Below are 26,144 nucleotides of genomic sequence, written 5' to 3'. Positions count from 1 at the left end.
AATCGTTAGATTAAATAAGACGCGGACGTAGCTTCAGGACGTCGATCTTTAATTAAAGATCGACGTCCTGAAGCTACGTCCGCGTCTTATTTAATCTAACGATTATTTATTCAATACAAATGAGACGCCCTGCTCGTACTTTGGAGTTTCTACTATTTCTTACAGTTATATATATATATTGTATTATGCAGGGGTGGATCCAGAAATTTTTAGGGTGGGTTCACTTGAGGTTAAAATAGTCACAGATCACAAAATCTACCACCAAGCCTTATTCAAGTCAATGTATTCATCTTCTATTTTCTTCACTTGACAATATTTATCTAAAAGCCAGATATTGTCCTGAATCGTGATGAACGTAAGCTTGTGCCACCCGGCCTACTGAGTGAAGTGACTGTTTACTATTTGTACATTGTTAGCTCTTGTAGTCAACTAGCTCTACTAAAGACTGTCCAGAAGCTCCATTCTTCGTGGATTTCGCCTTGCAAAGTCATCAACCATGACATTGGTATCCATACCATAGTGAATGTGCGTTAGCAGCACTCCATTCATCTGATCTTCACACGTTGTCGTCTGCAGATATCTCGGACCACTCGCACTCGCATGATGTTACGGGCATCGTGCAGAAGAGACGTATCAGGCAGTGGATGTTGGGGAAGAATGATCTTCTGGCTGTTTGAGGGTTTTTGCGGCTGTGCTTGGGACCTCTGTTGCTGACTTGCCTTTCCACTCTAACTGACCACTGTGCACCTCTGTATCAACTAAAATTTCCAGAGCCAGAAAAGATGATAGCTGGGACTCTGAAGGTTGTGTACGACTTGATTCTGTAGCATGTGGTTCGTTTGCCTTCTTGTTGGCGTTTTTGTCCAAAGTGGTAGCTGGCCTGCAATATGCAGAAATCGATGTGCACCCAGTGAACCCCCCTGACACCCCCGGATCCGCTCCTGTTATGTATACAGCAAAAGCTTTGTTTTCTGGCCCTTTACAAATTGGTACATTCTACCAACCGACACACAATGGATGTCATGTTTACGCATGACCACACAGCTGACTCATTGATTATTATCCCATCAAAAAACCCCCCCAAAACATGAAGTTGTTTACTCACCACCACCCAGTGCGTATGGCTAGTGAAAGGAACATTTCCATGTTTTTACATGGACAACAATAAAGAATACCCAATATTGACCATGTACTATGTGTAACAATAATGGTTCGACGGATGTGCGGAGTATCGTTGAGGGAGAGGAAGACAAATGATGAATTGCGAAAGATGATGGGAATAGAGCCTGTGATTGATGCTGTGATGAGGAACAGGTTGAGATGGTTTGGTCATGTGTTGAGGAAGGATGAAAGTGACTGGTTGAGAAGAGTGATGGAAATGAATGTAGAAGGAAGCAGAGGACGGGGAAGACCGAGAAAGACTTGGCTAAAGATGGTGGAAGAAGAAATGCGGGCAAGGGGGTTAACAAGGAGAGATGCAGAAAATAGGGCAAAATGGAGAAGATTGTCATGGGACCGCAAGGCTAACCCCCGCTCTAGCAGGGAAAATGACCTTAAAATGCATGTTGTTGTTGTTGTTGTACTATGTGTAACAATATATATATATACTTTTCTTTCTCTCCAGCTATGATTCTCCACTTCCAAACTTCTCCGTTGTACTCTTCGCTTTGAGAAATGCTCACATGATCCAGGTCCATCCATCAGGAGATGTGAAGGTAACAATGATAGCGTGTTGTCATGTAAATACTAGTGATATACATTTACTGCATTGGGGTGGGAGAGAGTAGGAGGGTAGAGATGGAATGAACATTATATTGTTTACAATGTGATAGTACATGGAAGTGTCTTCAGTCCATCTTTTGTACTGGCCATTTTACAAATTTACAAAAAGGATGAAGGATTTAACTTCCATCTTGGTCCTCATACTGGACAGCAAGTGTCCTGAGGGGAAAACAGGGCTTCTGTCTGCTCAGCTGCAAGAGTAGGAGATTGAGGGAGGGGGACCAGGAATGTGCACAGTGCCTCGGAAGGTGAATTGACCTCGTGGCCTCTCACACATTCCTGTTTCCTTGACCATGCCGCTGTTAACAGAAAGGAAAGATTTGGTCTTTTGCCCGAGCAAAGGACCAGGATACCGCAGGGTTTAACAGCACGAACGGTGTATCCTGGATGTGAATCTCGACCCGGCTATAAACTGTCTTTTCGGTGCTTCACAGGCAGGGTGATTCATCAATGTGTGTGGCATCCCTCAGATGGACGTTAAACTGGCTGCCTCCATCTGCCGGCATTAAAGATTCCACGGTGCTCTTCGCGAACATTAGAGGTATCGTCGGCAACAACGAATTACAAATTCCTGGCTGGACTTCAGATAGGAAGTGGTGAGGCCTTCCCAGAAGTTACTCAACATGAGGTTACACAGCTTGCTATCTTAGTGTGGTTGCTGTCTTGGCAGCAGCTTTGCACTGTAAACAAAATTACCAGATGGTTTGCGTCTTACACGTGAATGGCCTTCTACAGATACGAAGGGCAACCATGTCAGGGTGTTGGTGCTCAAAAAAACAATTTATTGGCAAAGGTTATACTGGGTGGTTTGCCATTGCCTTTCCAACGTCATTTGTCCATGCTCTATCCTCTTAAATGCTGAACATCGGGTAAGGAAGCAGCATGTACCGATCTTACAGTCTTTGGTATGATTCGGCCGGGTTTGAACCGCCGACCTCCCAGACTCAGAGTCTGGTTGGACACCTCCGAGTCTGGTTGGCACCATGGAATGAAACCTATTCCCGTCATCCGAAGGTAAAACATCCAAAGGTAATGTCATTAAATTTCTGGCTAGGATTGACATCTAAATAAAGTTGACAGAAATTTGTTCAGGGTGCTGGCAATTGCTTGCCTACTCTTTGCAAAACACGCTGCAGAATCTTTAACATCCACCAACTATGCCAGCAGACAAGATAGTGCCAGCTTAATGCACATTGTGATGCAAGGCCCTGCCTGTGAAGCACTGACAAAGTAAGTACGTGACCTCTGCACTTTCCTGGTGGAATCGCATCAAGTTATATTTCATTTCATTTCCTGTGCTGTGCCATGGCTGCTGGTTTGCATCATTGCCGAGGGGGCACGGCTGTGCCACTGCTGTAGTGCCACCTATAGGTTAGAGCAGGAATTTGGAATTTGTTCCCGGTGCCTGTGCTATATCACCTACTGTTCGCGAAGGACACCGTGGGATCTTTACCGTCCAGCAACTAATGCCGGCAGACTGATCGCCCAGTTTAACGTCCATCCGAAGGACATCACGCCCATTGATGAATCACCTGACTGCAAAGGTTTCATTATATTTTTGTTGGTAATTGGATCGTACCTGATCCAATGTTATGGTTTTTAATGCATTCAAGTTCACTATTTGTATATTTTTGGAGCAAAAAAACATTTCTTTTCTGTATATTGAAGGATTCTTTACAAGGAAATGTATATTTTTCCTTATTTTCCAGTAATAATTATATATGTATCGTGACAATTCATGGTTGAAACAGAAGATGCTTGCAGGTATTCGTTACACCAAGCACACAACTTGGTCATCTTCTTGTTTGGGGTCCAAGGTGACCCCAGGGGCAGAAATAATGTACATCTCTTGATCTGATTTGAATATTCTTCTGTAACCATTGATGAACAATGACGCATGTTGAAAAATAAGGTGGAAAAATAACTGCACTTATTCCTTGTTTATTCAACAGTAAAAATGTAACAAAGACCACATGTCTCCGTGGGAACCATTTCATTATCTCACGCTTTTTGAAAAAACAACAGGTCGACAGATATTGTAATCGGCTCCGTCTGTGTGTCCATCCGTCCGACCGTCGCGCTATCACCTCCTACTCGGTTGTGCAGAAATTCACCACACTTGGTAGTTCTGATCACCACATGGCACGGATGTGCGAGAGCTGTATCGTGTTTGGCCCTGCCCTCTGAGGCAAGGTCAAAAGGTCAAATACCAAAAAATGCAATTACCAGCACATTCTTTAATGAAACTCTGTATATGCCATCAGCATTGGGGGACACATTGAATATGCAACGATTTTGCGACGTCCTGTCACTGACCTCAACTTCGTTCTCATTTCCATTGTGAATGACCATTCTATTTATAATCTCCGCATTTTCAATACTTCTGTCTCTTTGGTGCAGACGTGACGTGAATGGGTTTGCAGTGATCGGTAACATCATTTGCCGTGTTCCTTTAAGTGACCATTTTACTTTGAGTTTAATTTGAATTTTGATTTTATGAAAAAACATTGACACGCTCATTTTTCTTAACCCTCAAACAGATTATGCATCGTATGGGCATCCATTTTGATACATCCGCTGATGGACCATCTGAAGGACCGAGCACTAGACCTGAACCAACTGATGTGAAGTTTAGAACGGGCATGAACTTTGCTGAACGCTGGAAGGAGATCTACCGCCTTCTCCGAGACCACAGGTGTGGGGTTTGGGGGGCTTTGACCTCATCGGTGTGTGTGTGTGTGTGTGTGTGTGTGTGTGTGTGTGTGTGTGTGTGTGTGTGTGTGTGTGTGTGTGTGTGTGTGTGTGTGTGTGTGTGTGTGTGTGTGTTGTAGTCGTAGTAGGATATTATTGAATTTTGTTTACATTGACATTGAGCTCGAGTTCATTGCTCTGCACGTGGTGATTGGCAGAGAGTGGCTCGTTGATAACAAGCTCGACGTCACCGTCATCTCAAAACCAGAAGAAAAGAATGGCCGTATTCAGATGGCCGTCTCACTAGGACAGGAGTGCACGGCCAACCTCTCTGTGCGGAACCAGGGTCTGAGTCCTGTGCAACTTCGGCGTGTAGAAGCAGGCAACCTACTGCACGTATTTAAAATCAAAAGCGATGCTTCACCAGAAACACCTTTTGACATCCAGCCTGGTGAGAAGTACATGTCTGCTGATGCTGTTGTAACCACGTGGTCTATAGTATCTTTCACGTTGTACCTGCAAGCTCTTCACCCTCTCGTGTAATGTATGTACAGTATTTCGCCTATAAGCTGCAATGGAGTTTTGGTTGCTATTAAAAAAGCACGATGATTACAAAAGCCTGAGATTTCATGCTTGTGGGCAATGGCATCATCAGCTCCTCCTTGTAGTCGATTACCTGTATAGAACTGAAATCCACTTCCCGGTACATATAGGAGTTAGGGCTAGGAGTTAGTGCTAGGAATAGGAATTTGGGCTGGAGTTGAGGGAATGGGCCAGGGCTGGGAGTTAGGGATCTTTGTTCCTTTCTCATTTCTTTATACTGTTTTCACATTTCTCCTTATCTTACTATAATTCACCAAATGTCCGTCTGTCTGTTCGAAGGTATCGTAAAAACTGCTGAACCGATCGCAAAGATATTTCGGGTGGGTAATCCTGGTACCCCTGGGAGTAAAATAGGCTATTTCGTTTTCCCAATTTCAGCTTTGGTCTCCAGCATTCTCAGGTTTGGACTCCCGCATAACATTCGCGTTCACATAACGTTCATTGTGACGATGTTCTCATTGTGACGATGATGTGACGATGTATGTGTTCACGGTAGTGTTTGATGTGACGGTGTGAACGTAATTTCGTCATGTTTTTCGTTTCGTAATCCTTTAATGAACGTTTAATGTTTAATGAACGTTTAATGCCCTTCGATGTCCAGGGCGGCACCTGCGCTACACTGGACGGGCCAGCGTGTACCTTGCCCTTCGCCGTCAGGCTCGTGTAAATCGCTGGCCCCGTCCGTGATGGGGACTGGGGCTTGAGACAGTGTCCCACGAACGAGTAATTCCCAGTAAGCGCGAGTCATCAGCTCGCGTTGATTAAGTCCCTGCCCTTTGTACACACCGCCCGTCGCTACTACCGATCGGACGGTTTGATGAGATCCTCGGATCAGCCCCTGCATGGGCCGTTCTCGGCTCGTGCCGGTGCACCGAAAAGATGAGCGAATGTGACTGTCCAGAGGAAGTAAAAGTCGTAACAAGATTTCTGTCGGTGAACCTGCGGAAGGATCATTATCGGGACAACATGAGAGCAAGCGAGACGCGACACGTACGTGGTACGTGATCGTCCATGTACTGTTTAGCCATGTACTGTTTAGATTTTGATGATTTGTGTGTGATATGATTCAATGGATGTTTATATGAATGAATGAATGAATGAATGAATGATCGTTTTAAAGGCAATTTCTGATATTTTACCTTTTCATTTGGGCTTCCCAATTGAAGCCCCGCCCGTAGGGCGGGTACTGTTGCTAGTTCATTCTAATTCTTGCTTGTTCTTTCTTTTTATGTTTCTTTATCTATCTGTCCAAGGCGAAGTGAATTATTGCAGAGATTTTTCTGGAAGGTTCACTTGGCTGTGCCTGGATGGGTTTGAGTGTAAAGAAGTAGCGGCTGAAACCCAAATCCTATCCAGGTTCCGCCTGATGACTCCATCTTTGCTCTTTACTTATTCGGATTCCTTCTGATGACCCCAATGCAGTATTTAGTTCTTCTGTTTCAATACATGACGACTTCACCTTCAAAGTGCGCCATGTGAAATAATTTCTGAGAAGTCATAATCAAAGCAAGATGCCGATGACGTCACAAGTGGCCATACTCATACTAACAGTATGGTGGCCATACTCATACTAACAGTATGGCCACTTGTGACGTCATTGGCATCTCGATTTGATTATGACTTCTCGGAAATTATTTCACATGGCGTACAGTGACTTATTTTACCGTCGAGAACAAACCGGTTTAGCTTGATTTGGAAATGTTAAATCTGTTTATCCATAACACAGCAAAATTCCTATTAACGCCCTTCATACGATGACTTTATGCTTATACAGAACAAGTGAGCAGATTTTATTGGGATTGAATGGTTAAAAATAAAAATTTAATAAACACAGGTTGAGATTTAATCTTTGGAATGTTTTGTGCTCATGCTGTTTCTTTCTTTTTGGCACTGGTTATGAAACCCCAAGGCAGTGTCCTGGGCCCAGTCTTGTTCCTGATCTTGATCAATGATCGATCTGACTCTGGAAAATCCTCTATCTATTTCATGATGACTCCACCCCCTCAGCTGTGACATCCCTCATCCTTCTGACAGGCAGGCAGCATCCTCACCAAAGCATGACAAAATCACAACATGGTGAAATACTTGGAATATGTTTTTTAAATCCTGACAAATCTCTCTCTCTCTCTGTCTGTCTGTCTGTCTGTCTCTCTCTCTCTCTCTCTCTCTCTCTGAAACCGTCTGGCAATGCTGCCCTCCTCAAATCTACCTTCGCAACAATCCTCTTGAGGAAGTTCAGTCCTTCAAACTCCTGGCTCTCACTATCAGCCATGATCTTTCTTGGACAAACCACATTTCAAAGATTGCCTGCAAAGCCAGCCACCAACTGGGCACCCTCCATCATACGAAGTCCTTCCTTGGCACACCTGAGCTCCTATCCACCAAACAGGCCCTCATCCACAGCTTGATGGAACACTGTTCTCCCCACTGAGCTGGCTCCCCTGCCTCAGATCATGCTCAGCTTGAAGCCGCAGAAACAAAGGCCTACAGGATTATTTGAATCTCCCGCGATGAAGCTGAGTCTATCACTTTGCCATCACAGACAGGTCGGTGATCTCTCAGTTGTCTTCCGCCCCCTTTCTGGTCTTGCACCCTCTGCTTTTTCCATGTTTTGTCCCCTCTAGGTTTATTTTGGGCTCACACGGTCCACCATCAACCCCCTTCTGGTGCAACTACCTAAATCCAGGATCACTGCTCACCTTCACTCATTCATTATTCTTTTTTTCCCCCTGTGGAACTGCCTTCCACACCCTCTTCAATCCCATTCTTCCCTCTGGGGTTTCAAGACAGCTGTTCACCACAATCTCAGATCGTCCCCAATCCAAAACCATGATCTTTTCTACCCTCGTTGACCCCACCCCAGTCCCTCTTCATTCCAAATTTCCAGTTTTCCTTCCTGAAAGTTTCCTTCTGTATCCATCTTGTCCATCCCATGCATCTGCTTCTGCCCTCCCCATTCCTCCCCACACCCACATTGTTTGTCCATCTCTCTATCTCGGCCTTCAACTCTGCTGTTGGTGTTTCCTCCTCTCTCTGCTGTTCCTCTTGTCTTGTTGTGTTATAATCCGGTCAGTGTACTGATACTAACTCTTCCACGAACCTCGACTGTGTGTACAAAAAAAAAAAAAACTTTTGATTAGTTACGAATGCATGGGGGCAATGGAGATTGGGGGTCTGGAGGGTAATGTGTTAAAATTAATATTTTAAATCCTGTGCTTTTTTTTTTCCTGAGAAGGTATGGGTGAGGAGTGATAGGAGGTAAGAGTAAGGGGAGGGGGTGAGCGGCATGTATAGAACATACATATTATGTGTACATAATAAATAAATGGATCCATAAACTTTAATGCATGTTTGACTGTTTATCACATTTTATAAAACCCCAAAGTAGTTGTAATGATACCTGCTTTCCTTTTCACACCTTTTGACTTTCCCCCCTTTTCATTTTCCGTTTTTAATTATTTTTTCACATTTCCTGTCTTCCTCAGGTGCCACGTACTTGATTAAGGTCTGTTGTCTGACCCACTACAGCGGATACTTCCCATTGACCCTTGCACTCGAGCTGATCGGTGCGGACAGCGAGACTCCATTTTACATCCTTCGCTTTTTGTCTGCGTTCACCCAGTCCGAATTGTCAAAGTTTCTGGCGCCGACTACCCCTTACCACCCGCGCGTACGCCAAGTGGTGCAACCACATGTGCAAGAAGAGCTTCTGTTTGGACAAAGGCTCTGCCCGTGAGTATGATTTCGAGTAAATGCATAATTACTACACGTGGTTTGCTCAATACTAAAGCCATTTTGGTGATGTTGTGCAGCGGGGAATCTCAGCTGGAGAGGTCCATTCCTTTGGGCAATTATTTCTGCCCACCACATGTGATCGAATTTGCGGAGATGAGCAGGACGCGTTATCAGTTTATGACACGTGCTTCCTCTGAAATCCGGTAAGCAAACTTGAGTGGTGTGTTGTTCTACAAGCTTGGTACCATGTTTGCCAATGAACGTGTAGCGTTTGTACAAGTACAGTGGTGATAACTACACGGCAGCTTCTTACTTAGCGATTTGTGATATAACATCCACCAAGGAAGGTTCATGGTCATCCTGAGGTGTCACCTCTCAAAGTATCTTTACAAGAAGTGAATTGTGCTGGCTTTCCTATCTGTTTGCACCAATTGATGTAAATAATTAATTGTCTGTTGGCCTTTAGTTTGTTAACATGACCAAATTTTGGCCTATGTGTCGAGATTAAGCCTGACCACAAACTCCCTCGTTGCGACCCTTCCTGGTCCGTAACTGCCTCAAATGCGCAACTTTCAAAATTAGTATTGCTCGGAAATACAAATGTGATGGAGATTCTGGAGTAGATTATTATCCCCACTCTTTTTGAAAAGAAAAGAAAAGAAAAAAAACCCCGGATATCGTAAACCGTTCTGTCTGTCTCTCCGCCCATCCATCACGCTGAACCCCAGCAGCCAACACAAGGGAGCAAATTTATTGATTTAACCAGTAAACTGAATTCCAGTCAGACAATGTTTATTTCATCGATATAATTTGTCTAATTTCATTGAACTTGCTTTTCTGCTCTGCTGTGCTTGCTTCCTTTTTTGTTGATAATTTCCTTGTTGTAACATAAACAGTATGTATGGAAAAACAACTCTCTATCATAGTTCAAATAATAGGCAGAAATTAATTCATGTTGCTAATCCCATATTGGGTTGCACAGAAGACCCAGCTGACTCACTAATGACCTACATGAATCTGTTGATCTGCCTGCCCTAACCTCGTCTGGTCTCCATGCGATTCCAGTCCGCACTTCATGGTTGGGTTCTTCATCTCCCATAATATTAAAATTCTACCAATGAATAGGCCCAGCCACCCCAAACTTCCCGCAATCCCTTCCCCTCTAAATATCAGCGGTTACAACCAACTGCTGCTTCTCTCTATGTTTCCTAGAGGCGAGTTGGCTGCTCCGTTGACCTTTAGAAACTACTGGTCAAAGTTCGAGTTGCTTCTGCACCTAGAGGAGGCACAGATGAAGGAAGATATCCTTCAGTATTCCCGTGAGGATGTATCCATGACTAAGGCTGAACGTGGACTACTAAAGATGGAGGTGAGGGATTCCACAGGTATGAGATATGATGTATTTTTATTCAAATACAAAGTGATACTACCAATAGATGAGCAGGTACAAGCAAAGAGATGGATTGCTTTGAATCTTTGGAATCTTAAGCTCTCATTATTAGAATCCTCTGTGATGATGCTGAAGGACAAGGCTTGCTGCTCTCACATTGCAGAAATGTTAGCGGCCTCTGTATTTAGTATCTGATATTTTCCAGCCTTACTCTGCTCGCTCAGCCATCCAACCCTCTCCATCTCCTCCAGTATTTGTCTTTTCTACCTGTAACCCTCTCCTGGTTCAACTACAAAAATCCATGCTTTCCACACACCTCCATTATTGTACTCCAGCCTCGCTATTCATCTCCAGGCGCTGCACGACGTCATCGCCGGGCACTGAAGGCCTTCACCGCCCGGCGATGTTGCGCTCCGAAAGGGTGTACTCGGTTTGTTTTCACTCCGTTTGTTTTCTTGTTACCTCCACCACCAAAGGTGGATGGAGGTTATCTTTTCACCCCTGTGTGTTTGTCTGTCCGTTTGTCTGTCCGTTTGTTTGTGAACAAGATATCTCAAAAAGCTGTGGACGGATTCGGACGAAACTTGGTGAACCGGTTGGGTGTCTGACAAGGACAAATAGATTTGATTTTGGTGAAGATCTGATTATGGATTCGGATATGATAATTATTTAATTTTTTAAGTGATTCATCACCATTGGGAGATAGGGCCAAAAACGATACATAGCAGGATATCTCAAGAAAGTTGTGGACGGATTTGGACGAAACTTGGTGGACCGGTTGGGTGTCTGACAAGGACAAATAGATTTGATTTTGGTGAAGATCTGAATATGTATTCGGCTACAAGAATTATTTAAGTTTTAAGTGATTCTTCACCATTGAGAGATCGGGTGAAAAGCGGTTTATAACATGGTATTTTAAAAAGTTATGGACGAGTTATGACTAAACTTGGTGGACGAGTTGGTTAGGTGACAAGAACAAGGCGATTAGATTTTGGTTCAGGTCCGAATCCAGATCCGGCCTATCAGTGGGAGACAAAATGTAAACTGTTCAGCCTGGTGGAGGTGTGCTCTCTACCGAGTGACGTTCTAGTTTTCTTCCTTGTTTGTCCGGTCGATATATTTGCCATCCTTTGAGCTAGGAAGCTCAAATTTGTGCACCATATGAACAATTGCTTTGGCAAAAACGTTATTTTTATTTTTTTGGATTTGATGAATCTATATAATAATACCGTAAGGACTCGACTTTGTTATCCCTTTTACGCCGCACCCAGTGACCCGATGCCCACGGCACTAATGGATTTACCATCTACGAACCGCGCTCTTTGTTTATCAAACAAAACTTCTTACAGAAGAAGACTTCTTACTTCTTACAGAACTTCTTACAGAACTACAGAACTTCTTACAGAACTTCTTACAGAAGAAGAAGACTTCTTACAAAACTTCTTCTTCTTACTTCTTACAGAAACTTCTTACAGAAGAGAGCCACACACTTACAGCCACACTCGAAAAATCTGAATTAGTCGACTTTGGGGCCCAAAAGCATCCGATTAACGGCCGATACGACGCCATCTTACGACGCCATCGTATTGGCGTCTGCTGGGCGAAGGCGATGCGAGCCGTCCGCTGATTGGACAGTCGAGTGGTGTGAACATGGGTGGTGTGAACCAAATGGTCTTTTTATTCCCTTGAACATTTTAAATTAGGATATATAAGGAAACGTCTTTATCGTCATTTTAATGAAGTTAAATGGAGTGACGTTGCGATACTCGGGGTGCATTGCATAAATCCTCGTAACTCAGAGAGGTGTAACAGGTGGCGAGACGTAAGGAAGCTTACAGATAACGAGCTGAAAACAGACGAACGATATGTCAATCTCTTTCTACACCGAACGGAAATAAAAGTATGAGAGCGGGAAGGCATGGCCTGAGCACTTCGAGCAGAGAGGACTGATTGGACTTAACTTAAAGAGAAAAAATTGGAGCTTAACGGAAGAAGATCCCATGAGCGCTCCCCTATGCCATCCATAATGGTACACTCTATCCATACACCACATCCTCCCTTCCGTGGATGTTCCACGGGTTTCGGCTCGTTACTTAATTATTATCGATTTTTTAAAATTAATTATTTATTTTCTTTCTCATCTGGCCAATATTTTGGGCACCTTTTGAGCGAGGAAGCTGATATTTGGACAGGATAGTGACCAAGTGATTTGTCGATAAAGGGTATTTTTTATTTATTGATTCATTATTTAATATTCAATGAATTGATTCATTTTCAAAAAATTACGTTTGGATGAAATGGTGGTGGTTTAGGTGTGATATTGGCCAATTGATTAAAAAAATGATTATGTATTTTAATTACGCAATTAATCAATTATTGCATGCCACTTCCTCCTGTGGAAGAAATAAATTAGATCAACATAAAGTGTAGAGAAAATAATTTGTTCTTCGGGTTCCGTGAGCTCAAATCATTCATCACATGAGCATGGGAGATTTTCCCAGTGAGTACTCAAAATATTCAACATAAAATTCTGACATTCTCTCGCCGAAAACTTCAATACATGCATTTATATACATTCTTGGCTATGCAGGTGAGGGGGGAGGTCTCTGGAAAAGGGGAATGTAGGCTTGGTGGGATGAATCGGCGGCTGGCACCTTTAAGTCTAGTATTCGGAGGACTTCAGCCAATCAGAAGACTTTAGCTGGCTATTCAGATAATAACAAAATGTCTAAGAGAAGGGTTCTCAGGGATTTTAACTATAAACATGTTAAATGATTGATGACAACTTTTGTGGAACAAAGGTCTACACACCCAGCGAGTGGAAAACTGTGGCTTCAAGGCCTGACCTTGAGATAACACAGGACTGTTGGCCAGACGTGAGACACAGAAAGCGACCTGGAGTGTAGGTTTAAAACCTACTTCAATATCAAGTTCACTCAATACGTGGCATTTCATATCTATCCAAAGAATATATATTTGATATACAGTACGTTCTCTTACTACTATTTAATAGTTAATCTATTCAAATTAAATGCATCTTATTGTTTACAAGTACTTTAGGTGATTTATATTTAGTAATCCAAGCTGAAGTAGATATAGTATATATATAGATATAGAGATAGATATAGAGATAGATATCGATATAGATATAGAGATAGAGATAGATATAGAGAGATAGACAGATGGACAGATAGATATCTAGATATAGAGATATATATATATATATAGAGAGATTAGATATATAGAGATAGATAGATACATAGATATAGATAGATACATAGATATAGATATAGATAGATACATAGATTATAGATATATAGATATATAGATTATAGATATATAGATTATCTAGATATAGATATAGATATATAGATATAGATATATAGATATAGATAGATTTATAGATTATATATATAGATATATATAGGTATATAGATATATATAGATAGATAGATATATAGATATAGATATAGATATACTGTAGATATAGATATAGAGATAGAGATATATAGATAGATAGACAGATGGACTGATAGATATCTAGATATAGATATAGAGAGATATATATATATATATATATATATATATATATATATATATATATATATATATATATATATATATATATATATATATATACATACATATATATATATATATATATATATATATATATATATATATATATATATATATAGATATATATATAGATATATATAGAGATTAGATAGATAGATAGATAGATATATATATATATATATATACATAGATGAGATATATATATATAGATATAAATAGATATATAGATATAAATAGATACATAGATATAGATAGATACATAGATATAGATAGATACATAGATTTAGATTATAGATATATAGATTATAGATATATAGATATATAGATTCTCGATATATAGATTCTCGATATATAGATATATTTATAGATTATATATATATTCAACCTGGTGTTGGGCTATCGGCTAGGGTGCCGGCTTAGGATCCTAGGATCCTGGGTTCGAATCCCGGTCAATCGCTGAATTAACGCCAGGGGGGTTGACTCAGCCTGTCATCCTTCCGAGGTCGGCTAATTGAGTACCAGTTCACTGGTAATTCCCTGTTTGTCGTTAAAGGCAGCAAAAAGGGTTGGCGTCAGGAAGGGCATCCGGCCGTAAAACATTGCTTCAAAAAGGGGACCAAAAAACAACAACAACCACGGTTCCTGAAAAAGGCCAACCCCCGCTTTGCGGGGAAAAATGGCCTCTAAAGGTGGTTATTTTATATTTTATATATATATATAGATATAGATAGATATATAGATATAGATATATAGATATAGATTTTATAGATTATATATATAGATATATATAGATATAGATAGATATAGATAGATTATAGATATATAGATTATCGATATACGTATAGATATAGATAGATATATAGATATATATATACTAAAAGGGCTAATTATATTTTAACGGATCACTTTAACAGTATGGTTCAGGCTCCAGTAAAGAAACAAGTACAAAAAGTTTTAATTAAAACAAAAGCCGCGTCGATGTTACCCAATGCCTAGATGCAGCTGTGCCTATAACGTCGATGTTATAGGCACAGGACATTCCTATTGATTCGATTACTTGATGTTATTTTTGTGCAAAGTGAAAATATATCTCGGCAATTTCCCATGTGTGGCGACGAATTTTTAATATATCTCGGCATTTTCCCGTCTGTTATTTCAGGCGGTGTATGACTGACCATGCCGCGATGTAAAAAAAATATATATCTCGGCAATTTCCCGTGTGTGGCGACACGTGAACGAAGCTATGCTCCTCTCTCCACATTATTGTGATGACGTATAAATTAAATATTTCATCGTGACGATTGTCATCAAATGGACGAATTTTTAATATATCTCGGCATTTTCCCATCTGTTATTTCAGGCGGTGTATGACTGACCATGCCGCGATGTAAAAAAAAATATATCGGCAATTTCCCGTATGTGGCGACACGTGAACGAAGCTATGCTTCTCTCTCCACATTATTGTGACGACGTATAAATTAAATATTTCATCGTGACGATTGTCATCAAATGGACGAATTTTTAATATATCTCGGCATTTTCTCGTCTGTTATTTCGGGCGGTGTATGACTGAGCATGCCGCGATTTAAAAAAAAAAAATCTCAATGGACTTGAAGTTACAGGCCTTTGAGAATTCATTTCGTTCTATAAAGGGCAACTTTCATCGGATTTTCTTCCCGCTTTTTTTCAACCGAGTCTAAAACTATGTTAGCGACTGTGAAAAATGAAATGATATATCGAATTTGATTTGAAATAAAACTGTGTGAGAGAGGAAGACACCACGGGCCTACAAAACAGGCCTCAAAGCTATGCGAGTTAATAAAATGGTGGATATTTGTTTTTATGAAGGCTCTCCCAGAATGGGTGGAGCTATGGTTCCGAGAATGGTTGGAGCTTTGAGGTTTTGTCTTCTCTGCAAGAACAAGAAGAAGAAGAAGAAGAAGAAGAACAACAACAACAACAGCAGAGGGCACTCTATGAGCAGCGTCTGCGACGCGGCTAAAAATTTAATACTTGCCAGCTTTATTTATTTCTCTATACTGGCGACAATCGGCCATATTGGGAAATAAAACACTCTAATTAAAAATTCACTCCAACACTCCCAATTCCCTCACCATGTGCTCTACAGCGGCATCATTGGGCACCGAAGGCTCCCCGGCGTGCTGGAGTATATGTTATTTATAAATTTGGCATGGGGCGTGTACTTTGAATGTAGCTCCGCTTGTTGTACACTGTTCCCTCCCTATTCAATCTCGAGGCACTGCATCACGCGCGCTGAATGGGAGTACTCGGTTTTCACTCCGTTTGTTTGTTTTCTTGTTTGTTTGTCCGTGCGATATCTCAGCCATATGTTGAGCTCGGAAGCTGACATTTTGGCACAATAGTGAACAAGTGCTTTGGCAATAAAAGGATAAAAAAAAAAAAGTAATCGATTGAATGATTAACTACTTAATTATTATTGATTTATTAATCATTTATTTATTTTCTTTCCCATCTGGGCAATATCTCGGGCACCTTTTGAGCGAGGGAGCTGATATTTGGACACGACAGTGGCCAAGTGATGTGGCTATAAAGGGTATTTCATTTATTGATTAATCATTTAATCGGTTATTTATTTTAAAAAAAATTTCGATTAATTACTCAATTAATTTTCAAAAATTACCACATTCGCAATGTCGCGTGCTGGAGGATCTGTTATTTATTTATTTGGCATGGGGGCGGTGTACTTTAAATGTATCTGTACTTGTTTTGGTACTTTTTTACCTGTTGTGGAACTATTTACTCAAGACAGTTTAGCTGGATTCTTCTCCCCATCCCCATCCCTATCCATAATAATCTTTACTACCCCCATTATCCATACCTAGCCCAACCCTCTTACTTGTAGGTTACTATGTTTCCTGCTCTCCCCTCCCCTCTTTCCTCTTTTGTTTGTTACCTCTACTGAATGTTAACTTTGTCAACTCAGTTTTCCATGAGCCCCAATTTTATACATAAAATAAGGGATTGCTTGAATCTCACTGGTATCTTCCCATTGGTGCTTTTTATGGCAGGTGCCCGATGTGTCAGAAAGACGACCATCAGTACTTCGAGGGGACTATGTCGACGTCATTCAGAGTGATACCAGAAACAGGTTTTCTCGCAATCGCTTTCGTGGTTACGTCCATCATGTGGAATTGGATGTCTTGAAGATCAACTTTCATCAAAGGTGTGATGGGTTTGGTGGTAAATGTTGGAATTGTTTCCACCATTTAATTATTTACCAGTAACATACAGTAGAAGGTAGGCCAAATGATTTATCCTTTGGTAGACCAAAGTGCCTGGTTGGATTACCAGATACTGCAGAAACGCAAGTGGCTTTTTTTTTCTGGACTACGAGTCACACTTGATGCAGATCTTTTTACACCTCTTGCATATTGCAGGCAAATTATAATGGAGTTAACGAAGGGCATTTATACAGAAGCTGTAATAATCTAGAAATACTTAATCAAAAAGTGTTTTCACAATCCACTAACCAAGTAACATTGTTGTGTAAACTCAGTTGTGTATTTCCATTGTGGACAAAAGTATGCAAACACACGAGTTCTTATCGCCCTCTTCAACCCTTGACAAATGTCTTCCCTTCGGCAATTTGGCCCATTCTTGAATTTGGTAATTCTTGAATTAGGTAATTTTAGCATACCTAATCAATAGATTGTTCTCCCTCAATGTGTCCATGGATTGAGGTTGGGAGACCGACCGGGCTAATTAAACAGCCGGATCTTGTTCCTCTTTAAAAGTCCATCTGCATTATATACATGCTAGGGGTCATTGTCTTGCTGCAAAAAGTTATCGAATCCCAATAGTTTTCTTCCTAAGATTAGAGCGGTTCGGTGATCCTGGATGTATTTAGGAGCTGTTTGCTGGTCGCTGGTCTTTTTACCCACCAAGTTTGCAAATTAGATGGGCGACATTTTGACAAAAAAAAAAATTCTACCAAAAACAAAACAATACTCTACAGATGTAAAAAAATAAACAATACAAAACAATACTCTACAAACATCAAAATGTCATTCACAATAATCCATGACCTTCCTTTCATCAATAGATCTGGATCCAATATATTTTTTCAGTGATTCTTCACCATTGAGTGATAGGGCCAAAAGCGATTTAAAACGAGATATCACAAACAATTCATGGACTGATTCGGAGAAACTTGGTGGACAGGTCAGCTAACTTGGTAGGCAAGGCCAAATTGATCGATTTTGGTGAAGATCCGGATACGATCATTTTTGGATTTTTCAAGTGATTCTTTAAGTAAGACCATTGAGAGATGGGACCAACAACGACATATAGCATCATATTTGAAAAAGGTTGAGATGGGTTATTACAAAACATGGTGGGTGATTTAGGTAGGTGTGATCGAGTGGTTCGGATCCAGATCTGACCTCTCAGTGGGATACAAAACGTAAACTGTTCAGCCTCGCGAAGGTATGTGCTCTACCGAGTACCATTCTGGTTCACTAAAGTGTTGGTCAAACAAATTTTGATATATATATATTTTAAATTAAATTATGCTTAATAAATAGCCCTGAGTGGGCAGACAGCCATCTCTTGAGGTTGTAGTTCAGACCTCTGCTGATTTGGGGGAATCCCCCTTCAAGCCCCCTGATCTGGAATCGAAACATGCAAGACCAAGCAACCCTGTGGACCGTCGAGTAGAAGGGCTCTATCGGGTTTCAGAGCAATCGGTTGGTAAATAAGGGAAGAGTATGAATCTGGAGATCCTCCCTCCCCTCTCCCCCCACCCCTCCCCCTCCTGGCGGCCCCTATGATCTCAAATGAAAAACAAACAAAACGAAGTCGGAAAATGCAAGAATGAACAATCTTGTGGACCATTGAGTAGAAGGGTTGTATCAAATTTCAGAGCAAGCAGTTGGTAAATAAGGGACGAGTAGGGATCCAAAATTTCATGGGATAACCCCCCCCCCCTCACTCCCCCCTCCTTACCTCCCTGGGAGCTTCCATGATTTGAAATCGAAGTCTGAGTGATTTTGTGGGCTACTGTCTTGTATTGATGAGTCAAGTTTCAGAACAATCACCCGAGTGAGAAGGGGGAGTATTAAAAATAGAAAAAAGAGCAAAATCTAACGGACAACTGGACAGACAGGGAGGTAAGGAGTTGGTTTGTTCATGGCCGACAGTCATCCGGGCACCACAACCCATTTTATAAGCTCATCTGTTCAATAATCGAAAATCGATGACCTAAACGGTACCAAAGTGTATGCATGATACAACTTAAATTCATTTTTACTTGTGAAATGTCACATGTCTACAAGGTCTTCGCGTTGTTGCTGGGGCTCGTTTGTGGTCACCCTTTGACAGGTGCACCATTGGTTAGACAGTCACTGGACCACACCCACATCTGTTGCTTGACTCCACCCACCATAGTGCCAAGACAAAATGATATGGCCACCATCTTGTTTCCTGGTGGGCCTAACATTAGGCTTGTAGGCCTATGCTGATTATACAATGCTCGGTTTTGTTGCGTCAGATTTCCACTGGCTTTGTTTGGGTCGAGTGTTAAATTCTTAGTGAGGTTTAGTCAAGCCCATAAGCACCTCACGAAAAATAGTGTTACGTAATTTTTGAATGGCGCCATACGTGCATTAAATGTGCGTTTTCCAATCGGCCTGCTACCGGATTTTTTTTTAAAATAGCCAATTCACTCGTTCTCAATGGCAAAGTCCCATACCTTGAATGACCATGTACAGGATTTTATGAACAAAAGGTTTATTCCCACAGAGAGAACGGGAGGGTGGAAGAGACAGACAGACACAGACACACAGACACACACACGACAAAACTGAGGCAACAGATATAAAATAAATCCCCTGTTCGTGATCGCAATGAATCTTCACTTCTTTCCTTACTCCTTACGTGTAAGTGCTGCTTCATCATTGACCTCCCCCCACACCCCCATTCTGGCGTTGTTCCCCAAATTGACCATCCTGGCGTTGTTCCCCAAATTGACCATCCTGGCGTTGTTCCCCAAAGTATGTATTTTTTTCTCTCTCCTTTGACACTACACACACAATTTTAATGAAATTTGACCACAACCTTCACCCGTGATGTACCAATGTTTGTTCAGGGCCTTATAAGAAAATTTGTTTGTTTAAAGTCTTATAATTACGTTAGTATGATTGTACATGCTGCCCTGTCTTCTAGCAACCATTGAAATTGGTTTAAAATACCGTGATACTGTTTAAAATACCTTCATTGGTGTCGTATACTGCTTTATTCTACCAGGGAGCGCCCAGGGTTGTTGCCCCTATATTTTTAAACGGTTGTGGCACTAAGTCACTGCCTTGGATCCCGGAGTGAGGTGTCAGAGCGGCACTCCGGTGCACTCCGGCATCACTACACCCCTGGTTACAAGTGTTAAAACAATGTTGATTTGTTTTTGGTCGTGACAGTACAAGTTTGCTCCATAGACATTCTCGAGCACTGACATTTTAGAGAGAAACATTTTGAGGTTTGATGTTTCTTTTTTTACACATAAGTCTAGATATTTAAGGACCGGTAGTTACAGTGATCTTGATTATGTTGATAAATCGACGCTAACCTTCACCAACAAGTTCTACATTTAAAGTTTGCAGGGCACACACGATTCCAGGTTTCTGCAGGGCTCACATGGTCCACCATCAACCCCCTCCTGGAGAAACTACCTAAATCCAAGATCACTGCTCACCTATTGGTGTTACTGCTCACCCGTTTCTTCCCGCCTGTGGAACCATCTTCCACATTCTTTTCAATCTCATTCTTCCCTCTAGGTCTTCAAGAGAGCTGTTGACCACCATCTCAGATTGTCCCCAATCCAAAACTTTGATCTTTTCTACCCTCGTTAACCCCCACCCTTAAACCCCCCACCCCAGTCACTCCTTCCAACTTTCCACTTTTCCCTCTTGAGAGTTTCCTTCTGTATCCATCTTGTCAATCCCATTCATCCTCTCCTGCCCCCCTTTTCTCCCCACACACAGTTTGTCCAAGTCTGCCTCTAGCTTGGCCTTCAACTATGCTGTTTTTGTTTCCTCCTTTCTCAACGAATTCTTTGTCCTGTTGCATCCTGATCCGTTCAGTGTAATACTGTTGGAACCCATCTGTGGAGCGGTCCCATCGGCCGATGGGTCTGACCCATCTGTGGATGCACGAGAAATGACAATGCAGACCCATCGGCCGATGGGTCTGCGCCATCTGCGGATGTGTTGTTCACCTTGAAGGAATGTGTTGACAGAATGGTGCTCTTCAATCAGGTACACAGTCATTGGAATTACATGTGGTAGGAATTTAACAGAGATGATTTTTAAATGTTTAACAGATTAAACCACATGTCACGGACTGCTTTATAAACATTTATGACATCAATTGCTTATTTTTAGGTTCAAATAAACATACTCATCCACCATTGATGCATAGGAAACACAGATGGGTTCACCTTCAAGGTGAACAACACATCCGCAGATGGCGCAGACCCATCGGCCGATGGGTCTGCATTGTCATTTCTCGTGCATCCACAGATGGGTCAGACCCATCGGCCGATGGGACCGATCCACAGATGGGTTCCAACAATACAACTAGCTCTCCCACGACCTTCGACGATGTATACAAAAACCCCCAAAAAACAATCGAGTAGGGTGATGGTTGACTTAATAAAGCCACCTTGTTGCATTGCTTGCAGTGGAGTGCATTTGATTCCCATTGATGCTCGGTTGAAATTTCTGCACTCTTGTCATGCATGTGATGGCGATTTAACGACTCATCATGCGCCAACTGTCTCCATACCAGCATTGGCTAAATGCGACAGAATATCCAAAGCGGTGTGGCCTAAAAACTTTATAAGTTGGTAGTTGGTGAATCTGACAACAGTCTGTTTAACCCTTACCCTAGGTTGCTGAATGAGTTCATAGACAATATGACCTTCGATGTGACCTTTACCTTCAATCGACTGCCTCTCATGGTTGAGCATCGCTCCGTTGAGTTGCTCAAAAGGGATGGACTTGTTGACTTTGTTTTCCCAAAAGAATCACATGGCAGCTCTTACATGGACTCTTCATCCAGGCTTTTGTGAGTGATCAACATTTTAAAGCTTGTTATGTAATGTGTTGGAAAAAGTTATACAAACGACATATTCTTAATAGTTCAAGTCATGCCAACTATTAGTACAAGTAATATGTTAAAACAAGTAATATGTTTAAAAATATTTTAAAATGAATTTAAAAGTTAAAAAATGTTTAAAAACATTGAAAAAAATCTTTTAAAATTTATACATGTACAAGTTTATTGAAAATGTATGGATGGCTCCCAATGTCAAAATGAAAATAAACAAGGTTGGGATACTTGTATAACAACAACAAAAAGCCAACGCATCGTTCTCTACAACAACACAACAGCACCACGTGAAACATCCCTGATTCTTTATTTCATTGTGAACAATTGTTTGTTGTTTAACTCGTAATGAATCGTTTTGGATGGGATTCACAACCCTTACCCGAGCAGTGGATGTGTTATTCATCAAAAGGGGCTGGGAATCGTACACTGGGTACACTGGGAATCGTGCAAGTGGTTTAACCACTGAGCCCTGTCGGAGGGAGCAGGTATTGACACTTCTTCTTCACTTCCCCAAATATTCCTACAGATCGCACAAGATCTGCCTGCAACCCTCTTATGGTTAAACTGCCAAAATCAAGACTCTCTGCTCACCTTCACTCCTTCATTCCTCTTTTCTCCCACCTCTGGAACAAACTCCCTCACTCTCTTCAATCCCACTCCACCCTCTAGGTCTTTAAAACAGCTGTTCACCACCATCTCTTATCTTCCTCCATCCAAAATCTTGATCTTTTCTAGCCCCGCTAATTTCACCCCAAATCCACTTTTTTGAAATACCAACTTCTGTCCTGGAAGTCCTTGGTGTCCTTGTGTTTATACTTCTCCCACCCCCCTCCCCTTCCCACGCCGCCTCCCCCCAAGCCCTCTCCCTCCCACACATTCCCGATGTCCCTCTCAAATGTTGTGTTTATGTGCTTCCCCTTCTCTCCCCATCTTGTCTACCGCTCCCCTTTTTATATACTTTGTTTGTTTGTCTGTTTGATTTGTTTGTGTGATAAATGTTAGCTCTTTCACGAACCTCGATTATGTATACAAAAAAAAAAAAACAAACTCAGAGGGGACGGATTGCTATTACTTGAAGGAGACGCCTCCGTCTATACGTCACGTGAATACGAAGCAGGACCTCGAGAAGGGAAGGGGGGTATTGACACCATAATTCGCTACCGGTGGGATTGGGTATTACAGGTGTTAAAAATGTTTTGTTGTCTACGACTATTGTGAGCACCTTTCTGCATGAAACTATTTGAACGTCCCTCGTATGTTGTTTATTTCTAGTTATCAGACGTCCTTTATTGTGACATATTATTAATGAGTTACCTGATGTTAGCTTAACAGTTAAGGTGGCTGTCTTAAGATCTTAGGTTCTTGAGCTTGAGCCCGTCGAGCCGTTGAATTAATGCCAGGTGGGTTGACTCAGCCTGTCATCGTTCCGAGGTCGGAAAAATGAGTACCAACTCACTGAAATCAGCGGCACAGCCAAGAATGTAGCTGTAGCAAACCCTCCATCATGACATATAATTGTTCATGGCCACCAATAATTTACTTTGTGTCCAGTGGACAGTCACCAATTCACCAATTTACCAAATTTAGCAGTCACCAATTTACTTTTTTTTTAAATTCTTTTTTTGACATTCATGGAATGTTTGTCAACATTATCATATGCAGTAAGTACACATACATTAATTTGACATCATTGCACCTTAATGTGAATTTCAAGGAGTTTTTTTTTTGTATACCTAGTCGAGGCTCGTGTAAGAGCTAGTACAGTGAATGCATGAGGACGTAACACAACAACAGGACGCAAAACTTGCATGTGTTGGGTGGACAAAGTGGATACACAACAACAACAGGCATTTTAAGGCCATTTTCCCTGCAAGAGCGGTGGACTTTGGTGGACAAAGTGGATACAGAAGGAAATTCCAAGGAGGGAAAACTGAAAAATTGAAAGTAGGAGGGATTTGAGTGGGTTAACAAGGGTAGAAAAGATCATAGTTTGTAGACAATTGAGAAACACATAGCATATTGAACTTGAACCTTTGTTCCAAGCATCGTCGGCCATCAGCTCAGTTGCGAACTAAAATGGCACTCGGTAGAGCACATACCTCTGCCAGATAAGACGGTTCACGTTTTGGATCCCACTGATGGGCCGGATCTGCTGAGCTGAACCAAAATCTCATTGGCTTGTTGTTGTTATCTAACCAACTCATCCACCAAGTTTTGTCAAAACTCATCCACAGCTTTTTGAGATATCCTGTTATGCATCGTTTTTGTCCTATCTCTCAATGGCGAAGAATCACTTAGAAATTTCTAGTATCTGGATCCGGATCCGGATCTTCACCAAAATCTAATTATTTCATCCTTGTCACACACCCAACCTCTCCACCAAATTTTGTCCGCATCGGTCCAAAATGTTTTGAGATATCCTGCTCACAGACAGACGGGGTTGAAAACATCACCTCCATCCACCTTCAGTGGCGGACGTAATGATAACCAGAAGAACACTCTTTGACGTCGAGATGTCGACCGATGTGCCTCCACCCACATTATTACATTATTATGCATACCTGCACCAAGTTTGATTTAAATCCCTTCAGCTGTTCTCAAGCATCAGTTTTACCTGAGATGACTTCTGACCTTTGATGCAAAAATCTAATCAGTTTATCTTTGCATCATAAGATATACTTATACCTAATTTGGTCAAAATCCCATCACTGGTTCACAAGTTAGCACAGTGGCAGTGTTTTACAGAAAAGGGACCTCTGACCTTTAACCTCATGACCCCAAAATCCAATGTGTTCATCGTTACATTGAAGGAGCTGTGCTCCAACTCGAATCGAAAGAATGGACGCGACAAAAAGCTGGAATTCGTCCGAGTTTCTTTATTCCATCAAATCAACTCGGGTAAACTGAAAAGCCCGTTTATCGGGCAGCATTATATACAAGCACTCGAATATCTCATGCCGGAGCGTTTGCCCTTAAAAGGCGCGACTGGGCGTGTCCGGGAGACCTGGGCGAGTCTGGACATGCCCGGGAACGGCGAGACTGGGTGTCGCCGGGCGTGCCTGGACATGCCCGGGAACGGCGAGACTGGGTGTTGCCGGATGGGCCAGGCGAGCCCGGGAAAGGCGAGTCCGGGCATGCCCGGGAAAGGCGAGACTGAGCGTCTCCGGGCGGTCTGGGCGAGCCCGGCACAGCGATCGCTCCGTGGTTGCGTCCTTGGCAGGTGTAAGGCGATTGTGTATGTTCAGCGGCAACCGCTACACACGCCCCCCCAGAATCGACTTGCACCGGCAGGGTCAATTTAAGGGGGGTCCTGATGACCCGGCCAAAGTGACCCCTGGAGGGTTGTGGGGGGGGGGGGGGGTCCGGTGTGGGGGTGGGTGGTCGAGCGGGAGGCACCATCGATGGGGGGCGGCCTCGCCGCGGAGGAAGGGCCAACCGAGGTGGTTGGTCGATGTCAACGTGTGCTGGCTTGAGGCGGTCCACCGAAATCCGGTCCGACCTGCCACCGACGTCGATGACGAAGGACTTGTCGCCCCATCGCAGGACCCGGAAGGGTCCGTCGTACGGCGGCCTGAGTGGCCCCCGGTGTGCGACATGATGCACAAAAACGTACTCCGCTGTGCGAAGTGCTGGGGGGACGTAGGACTGGGGGTCACCGTGGTGGGACGTTGGCACGGGGGCAAACCGTCGGGCGGTCTCCTGAAGGTCCGAGCGCTGTCGAGCTGCAGACCAGGGACTGGTAGCGTCAGGCACGAATTCGCCCGGGATGCGTAGCGGCTGGCCATAGACCAGCTCGGCGGTGGACGCCCGGAGGTCCTCCTTGGGGGCTGTGCGGAGGCCCAAAAGGACCCACGGTAGCCGGTCGGTCCAGCCGCCGTCCTGGAGGCCGGCCATGAGCGCGGCCTTCATGGAACGGTGGAACCGCTTGCACAACCCGTTGGCTTGGGGGTGGTAGGCCGTGGTACGGTGGAGCCTGACCCCCAGGTTGCAGGCGACCGCGCCCCACAGCTCGGAGGTGAACTGCGGCCCGCGGTCCGAAGAGATGTCCGGTGCGCCGAAACGGGCGACCCAGGTGGCGATGAAAGCCTGCGCCACGTCAGCGGTGGTGGTGGAGACGAGGGGAACGGCCTCCGGCCACCTGGTGGTCCTGTCCACCATGGTGAGCAGGTGTGTGAAACCCCCTGATGGGGGGAGGGGGCCCACCAGGTCCACGTTGACG

The 26,144-nt window shown here is 42.8% G+C and overlaps 1 protein-coding gene across 1 annotated transcript in view; it reads left to right on the top strand.

Moving 5' to 3' along the window:
• The window catches only part of LOC137424461 (putative helicase MOV-10), an 82,588-nt gene that overhangs the window by 10,163 nt on the left and 46,281 nt on the right, over window positions 1-26,144 (top strand). Inside the window, exons 2-9 of the mRNA XM_068111935.2 lie at window positions 1,625-1,715; window positions 4,323-4,477; window positions 4,692-4,924; window positions 8,562-8,808; window positions 8,889-9,014; window positions 10,024-10,180; window positions 16,831-16,985; window positions 21,704-21,880. Of these exons, the coding sequence (XP_067968036.2) occupies window positions 1,625-1,715; window positions 4,323-4,477; window positions 4,692-4,924; window positions 8,562-8,808; window positions 8,889-9,014; window positions 10,024-10,180; window positions 16,831-16,985; window positions 21,704-21,880 (1,341 nt within the window). The remainder of the gene's footprint in view (window positions 1-1,624; window positions 1,716-4,322; window positions 4,478-4,691; window positions 4,925-8,561; window positions 8,809-8,888; window positions 9,015-10,023; window positions 10,181-16,830; window positions 16,986-21,703; window positions 21,881-26,144) is intronic.

This window comes from Myxine glutinosa, chromosome 4, assembly GCF_964187855.1.
Source record: "Myxine glutinosa chromosome 4, kmMyxGlut1.1, whole genome shotgun sequence".
In the NCBI taxonomy this organism is placed as follows: Eukaryota; Metazoa; Chordata; class Myxini; order Myxiniformes; family Myxinidae; genus Myxine; species Myxine glutinosa.
Note: the sequence above shows the minus strand (reverse complement) of the source record. Positions and strands in the feature narration are given on the sequence as shown.